General features: G+C 32.9%; 1 protein-coding gene across 2 annotated transcripts; it reads right to left on the reverse strand.

The window, feature by feature from the left end:
* Nucleotides 1–1,975: 1,975 nt before the first annotated feature.
* Nucleotides 1,976–3,226, reverse strand: CXCL11 (C-X-C motif chemokine ligand 11). Of its 2 annotated transcripts, none has more exons than XM_057729364.1 (4): nucleotides 3,151–3,226; nucleotides 2,433–2,559; nucleotides 2,253–2,325; nucleotides 1,976–2,017 (listed from the first exon to the last, which is right to left on the reverse strand). In XM_057729364.1, the coding sequence occupies exons 1-4, from the start codon at nucleotides 3,209–3,211 to the stop codon at nucleotides 1,976–1,978; spliced, it is 303 nt and encodes a 100-aa protein (XP_057585347.1). In that variant the 5' UTR covers nucleotides 3,212–3,226. The 2 variants fall into 2 exon arrangements, with proteins under 2 accessions (XP_057585347.1, XP_057585346.1); XM_057729363.1 differs by having other exon boundaries at nucleotides 2,002–2,019; nucleotides 2,259–2,325; nucleotides 3,151–3,211.
* Nucleotides 3,227–6,663: the final 3,437 nt, after the last annotated feature.

The following is a 6,663-nucleotide window of genomic DNA, read 5'->3' on the forward strand; positions in this document are numbered from 1 at the left end:
TGTATAGTAGTGAAAATTTGCTTTTTATGCAGATGTAAGCAAAATAAAGGTGGCACACAGAAGTTGCTAAGGATAATGAAGATTGATCAGAAATATGGTAAAAAAAATTGTGATGATGGTATGAGAATGACTTGAATTTTAGGAAATACAGCCCTGAGCTATGGCAACATATTCCCTTTCCCAAGCTTTCCCAGTTCCAATCAACCTTCTATGCTATTCCCAGAATAATCTAGAATAACTTGGAATAACTTGGATAGGGTCATTCTCTTTTTCCAGAACATTTAATGAATCCCCATTTTATAGAAAGTAAAATTCAAGGTTGTTTTGCTAGACATTTGATGTCCTTCATACTCACTTCAACCAAACTAATTATTATTTTCAAAACTCACCTTATACTTTGCTACCATTATGCATTCCTTCATGACATTCCTCTGCTGTTAACTTCCTTTCCCCTTAGTTTCTATTGCCATTCAGTCATTCTATTTTTAAATATTTATCGAGCGTCTGATATCTGCTAGGCACTGTATTGTGGGCTAGGACGATAGTAGCTTTCTTATTGAGCTTAATTACACTTGTGAGAGAGTAGATATTAAGGACAGGAATACTTGTTTACTTGCAATAACTAGGTCATGAAAAAGTAGAGTGTTCTGAAAACAAATAGGACACCTAATCTAGTTGAGATTGAAGGGGTGGTTTCAAAGATGACTTGGAGTAAATGTCATTTAAGCTGAGATCTAAGTGATGAGTAGGCATTAGCTTAATGAAGGAATGGGCTAAGGGAATAGTCTGTGCAGAGGTATTGAAATGGGAAGGATCTCGGCTCAAGTATGTTAATTCTTTCATATGTTTATTTTGCTGTGAAGAAATTTAAGTTTTATGTTGTTTCCCAATAATAATGTACTGGTCTATGCTACTTAAAAAAATAAATATCTCAATCTTATGTTTTTTCTATGATATATATTATAGATACATAGTTTTAAAAGTACCAAATTTATCATGTAGCCCTTACTCAGTGAATTTTTTTTATTTTTAAAGATACTCTTAAAAAAATCACTGTAAATAGTCAAGTAATAGATCCAGGTTTTAAAACTATTCAGGGAATATATATAGAAGTCCCATTTCCATGTAGAAATTTGTATAAATTTGTGATATATGTGTATATAATATTTATACTATATATCTGTATTATATATCATAGAATGAACATATGATTAAGATATTTATTTACTTATAAACAAATCCCCTAGATAACATTTTGGCTTCTCATTATTGCTTTTAGGCACCAGTCAAAAAGTTAGTTAGTAGGAGGGCCTACTAGATTCCAGGCACCGTACTCTGGTATTTACTTTGGTAGACAAAAGCATTTCATATTTAAAATGTGTCCAAAATATTGCTGTAATTTATAAGAATAGATAAAACCAAAATTCACAGTAAACACATACATCCTAATTGCTTCAAAATATCTCAATGAAAAAAAAAGTTGTTAAAAAAAATCAAGACCAGAGCTACTAATTCCGTTATGAAATATTTGCACTCTTACCAGTTACCCTTAGCTTATAAATTGTCTTCATAGTACATTTCATGAATTACAGCCTTTTTTTATAAAGCAAGATGATGTTTAAGGACTTTTTCCAGTTTTTAGGAAAAGGAATGTGGATTTGATAAAAATTATTTAGAGAATGTTTATTACACACATGGATGCTTTTGACTTATGAGTCATGGTGTTGATTCCAGTAATAATATATTGTAGTATGAAATATAAGTCAAGTACAGAAACTTTTGGGAGGCAGAAATGTTTTCATAGCCACAGTAGAATAGTTATAAGCATCAATCTCCTAGAAAGTTTCATAACCTAGAAATGCATGAATATTCATTACAACAGGGAGGAGACAGTCAGTTTCCTATTGCAGAATTCTTGTCATTTCAGTAGTCAGTTACACTTGTTCTGGGTTTTCAAATCCTCTTTTCCAGGACTTCATATGTTTTGATATTTTAAAAAATTCATTCTTTCAGTTTTCTGTAATAAGAAGAGAGTTTTACAAACTTGGACTATTATTATTTCCCAGTGATTTAAAAGTTGACATGCAAAAACACATAACAGGAAAGGGAAGCTAATTATAACCAGAGACCCCTTATCAAAACATTTACACAGGATCATAGCAGAACCATTCTGCAGTTGTCTATTTTATTTTTTTCAAAAGGTTTGTCTTGGATAAAACAGATTATAAAATGGAAGTAATCTGGTAACCTACCTTGATTATAACTTTTGCTTGCTTTGACTTGGGATTTAGGCATCTTTGTCCTTTATTTGCTTTCAGGGTGATACTGTTAAGGAAGATCCAAAACAGTCTTAAATTTTGAATGGAAAAACTTAAGAGAAACAAAACAAAAAAGCCACCACCATTGTTATCTTCAGTGAGTGCATTACTTACATCACTTCTGTTTTGTCACAGTTGTTACTTGGGTAAATTATGGAGACTTTCTCAATATATGCCACTTTCACTGCTTTTACTCCAGAGCCTGTGCAAAGACACCGTCCCCTTTTGAACATGGGGAAGCCTAGAACAGATCATAGCATTTAGTTACTAATACATCTGATTGCAACAGATAGCTATGATTTATATATAATCTTGATGAAGAATGTGGGCTGAATTTTCAGTAAGGCTAGAGATAGTAATTTGTCAGATAGCACTCAACACTGCTGTTACTGGGAAGGGAGCTTAAGTAAGAAGTTGATCATTTTCTCTTTAAATTCATAAGCAAACCATTAAAGAATAAGGGAAAGAAGAAAGAAGTTTATTGGAGATCAAGCTTATTTGCCTCTTGCTTTTATGCTCAAGAATTTTCCCAGAAAGCTAATAACATTATGTCATATAAAATCATCTTAGCAGACATTTAAAACTATTGCTAAAGGCTCTTGCCAGATTTTGTAGCCAGATAAGAAATTCTATTAAATTTATTATCTCTAGTTTCAGTAATCATCTCTAGTGTCTTAAACATTTCCAATATTCTCTGCCAAAACTATAGTAACTTCTAATGTGTGGGGTTAAATAAAAATTTACTGTATTTTTTAGGATAAAAGTGGAAGAAAAAACATTTGAAGCATTAGAAAAGAAATTTATAGGTTGAGAAGTAAAAAGTACCATATACCTTGAACAGCTGTAGCACAGAATATCACAGCCAGGACTATAGCCATGCCCTTCACACTCATGTTTGTCTGTTGCTGCTACTTTGGCTTTGATGCTCTTCTTGGAGGGAGTAGAAATGCTGGTCATGGAAGAGAATTCTTAATTGGCATATATAAGGCATTTTATATACCAGCAATCCTCTTACAGCAACAGGAATTTCCCTCCTTGAGTCATGTCCCTTTCTTCCAAGAGTTTCTATTTTGTTCTCATCTAAATATTACCGTCCCTTCCTTTTGTTACAGCGTTGAAAGTAATATGAATGTGAAAGCACTTTGTAGATAGTAAAGAGCTGTATAAATATAAACCCAGCTGGAACCAGCCTTAAGGTAACATTTCCTAGAAATTATTTAATTATTGGATTACACTGGGCAGTGGAATTCTGATTGCCATTCATTCTTCCATTCAGGAATATTGTCTTCCTATTTTTAGTCCTTTCATCCCCATCCTTCACACAGCTATATAAAAGAACATTCTTTTAGGAAGGGAGGGAATACGGGGATATGTGTATAAAAACAGATGATTGAACCTGGTGTACCCCCCCAAAAATAAATAAATAAATAAATAAATGAAAGAAAAAAAAAGAACATTCTTTTAAAAGAAATATACTTTTCTTTTGCTTTTAAGTCCAAATTCTTACATGGAAGGCTGATTTTATCAAACAACCTTTTTTTTTTTCAATTATTATTATTTTTTTAATTATTTTTTTTGGGGGTACACCAAGTTCAATCATCTGTTTTTATACACATATCCCCCTATTCCCTCCCTTCCTTGACTCCCCCCCTCCGAGTCCCCCCAACCCTCCCTGCCCCAGTCCTCTAAGGCATCTTCCATCCTCGAGTTTATCAAACAACCTTTTATTTCACCTTATTTATATTTTCCTGACTATAATTGCAAGTCTGAAGAAGTCTTCTCAAGAGCTATACTTCTGAATTTATATCTGTTTCTTTTTACATGTTTAACAGTTTTTACATATACATACATATATATCTCAGGCGCTGTTATTTAGTACGTAAAGTTGTATGAGTTGTGGGTTTTTTAAATGATTGTCTTTCCTTGTGTGATGTTTTTATTTCTTGGATTCTGCTTTGATATAACCCCTGTTTTCTTTTTTTTTTTTTTCATTTTTACTATTTATTATTTATTTATTATTTGTGCTGGGTCTTAGTTGTGGCTCGAGGGCTCCTTAGTTGTGGCATACAAACTTTTACTTGTGGCATGCATGTGGGATCTAGTTCCCTGACCAGGGATCAAACCCTAGCCCCTGCATTGGGAGTGCAGAGTCTTAACCACTGTGCGACCAGGGAAGTCCCTGCCCCTGTCTTCTTTTTATCTTTATCTTTTCCTCTTAAGCTTTCTAAATCTATTTATTTTAAATATGTTACTTGGAAACACTTTAAAAATCATATCAAAGGGACTTTTTATAGATGAATTTAATTATTTATTGTGTAATTGGTAATCTGTAAGCTTTTAAAATGCTTTTTTGATGTTTCTTTTCTGTCTTTTATGTGTTCTTTGATTTCTTTCTAACTTTAAATGTATTTTCTTTAACATTTTCTTATGTGATTTGAACAAAATACATTGTTTTGTATTTTGCTAGTAATCTTAAAAAGGTTTTTAACCTGATTTTTCTAATAATTTATAGCAACCATAAATAGAATCTTCTGGTTCCTCCCTTTGTAAGATGAGACAAATCACTTTCAAACATTTCTTCCTATTTTCTAGTTTTGTTGGTATAATCTGGGATTTATAGCTAGTTTACTACTTTCAGATGACTATTTCACATTACTCAACTTCTTGAGAATTATCATTACATTTTATCCTGAAATCATATATTTATTTAGACATATTCTACATTTAAATTATTTTATAACCACTACAAGTCTTTAAACCTCTTAGTCTTTATTTTAAAATCAATCAGAAAGTAGCTGGAATATTATTTCTTTCTCATTCATTCATTCATTCATTTAACATATATGATTCAAGACATTTTCTCACAGGAAAACAGGTGAAGTATCAATAAAAAGAATATGTTCTTGGATATCATAAATCCTTATCCAGTATTTTTTCTTCATTTCAAGTTCTCAGGTAATATGTAAATCCAAAATTATGCAGTGTTGGGACAGGAGGTGGTTTTGTGCTGTAACCTTTTTACTTCTTTTTTTGAGCCATACAAAAAGTCAGCCTAATGAAGCTCTGGCAGGTGCTAATATGGATGCTCTCTCATTCCCTAACACACTCTCCCTTTTTACTGACTCTTCCTCCCAGAGTCCCTGCCTTAAAGTTTACTGGAGAGCACCACCCCGTTCTAGTTTATTGCTCATTCATTCATAGAACAAATATTTATTTTAGGTGTCTGTTACATGCCTGGCACTCTCTTGAGAATTGAAGATAGAGCAGTGAAGAAATCAGCCAAGTTCCTTTTTGTGTCTTTCAGGTTTTACAGAGTTTTAACGTACTGTAGAAGGCAGCCTGCCTAGTTTCTACTGGTTCTGTAGATGTCTGTCTCTAAGACTGTGACTTCTTTTGACCTAAGTACTTTTCTGTTATCACATGAGGAGGATTAATGTCTGTTCATATAATATGGTTCCTTTAGCACTTTCCTCAACTTTCCTGTATCCTTTCCTTCTTTTAAGTTTATTAAGATTTCAATCTACCATTCTTCTTCTGAAAAGAAAACTTAATGTTTTACCCTTTTGGAAGGAGAGTTACCAAATAACAATCATTATTTGCTTTTTTAAACCTGTTTGCTTTATGTAGAACCAAACTTACTTGCCTTGGAATACTACTTTTTTGCCAAGTTGAATTTATTAGAGTATAATTAACAAGTGTCAAAGGGAAACTACTTGATTTGTTTTCACAGTAATTCAAAAGGAAAAAAAGAACATGGGTTTGAAAATGAATTACTTTCTTTTAGAGTTTTAGGTAAAAATTTAAGACCTCATATGTTACAATTTAGAAGACAGAAGAAGAAACAGTTAAGTTTTGTTATCTCACTGAATAGATGAACCCTCTTTTCCATGTCCTCTTTACTCCTCACAGAATGTTTGCTGCTACTTGCATTTATTTGAGCCAGGAGTGGTGGGTTGTATAAAGCAGCTTCAACATCACCATAAACTTCAAAGAAATCATTTTTCTCACAACAAAGGCAGCTTTGTGCATGGCCTTAAATTGGCTGCCTGGAAAATGACTGCAATCTACAACTGCCAGGTCAATGTGGATGTTCATGTTAATTTTCCAAGTTGGGAAACAACATGCTTATTGTTAGGGGATAGAAACATGTGAGAGATTAGCAATGAGCAACTTTACAAACAACTAATTGAAAGAAGCTTGATTCAATAAGAGGAAGGAATATTGTGCAGTAGCCTCTTTTATCACTTTTTCTGCTATTCAGAGAAGCTGAAGGAGAGGGAAAAATGAATCTGGGCTAGTTGGAAAGAGAGTAATGCACAAAAGGATCTTGCCTGGAGAGATGAGT

Source organism: Hippopotamus amphibius, chromosome 3 (assembly GCF_030028045.1).
Source record: "Hippopotamus amphibius kiboko isolate mHipAmp2 chromosome 3, mHipAmp2.hap2, whole genome shotgun sequence".
Lineage (NCBI taxonomy): Eukaryota > Metazoa > Chordata > Mammalia > Artiodactyla > Hippopotamidae > Hippopotamus > Hippopotamus amphibius.

Excerpts from the sequence above, each read along its gene's own strand:
- CXCL11 (XM_057729364.1), bottom strand. The coding sequence starts at position 3,211 with ATGAGTGTGAAGGGCATGGCTATAGTCCTGGCTGTGATATTCTGTGCT. Across the intron at positions 2,560-3,150 it reads CTGTGCTACAGCTGTTCAAG|GCTTCCCCATGTTCAAAAGG; the intron begins GTATATGGTACT and ends GATCTGTTCTAG. Across the intron at positions 2,018-2,252 it reads AAGCAAAAGTTATAATCAAG|AAAACTGAAAGAATGAATTT; the intron begins GTAGGTTACCAG and ends TTCTTATTACAG.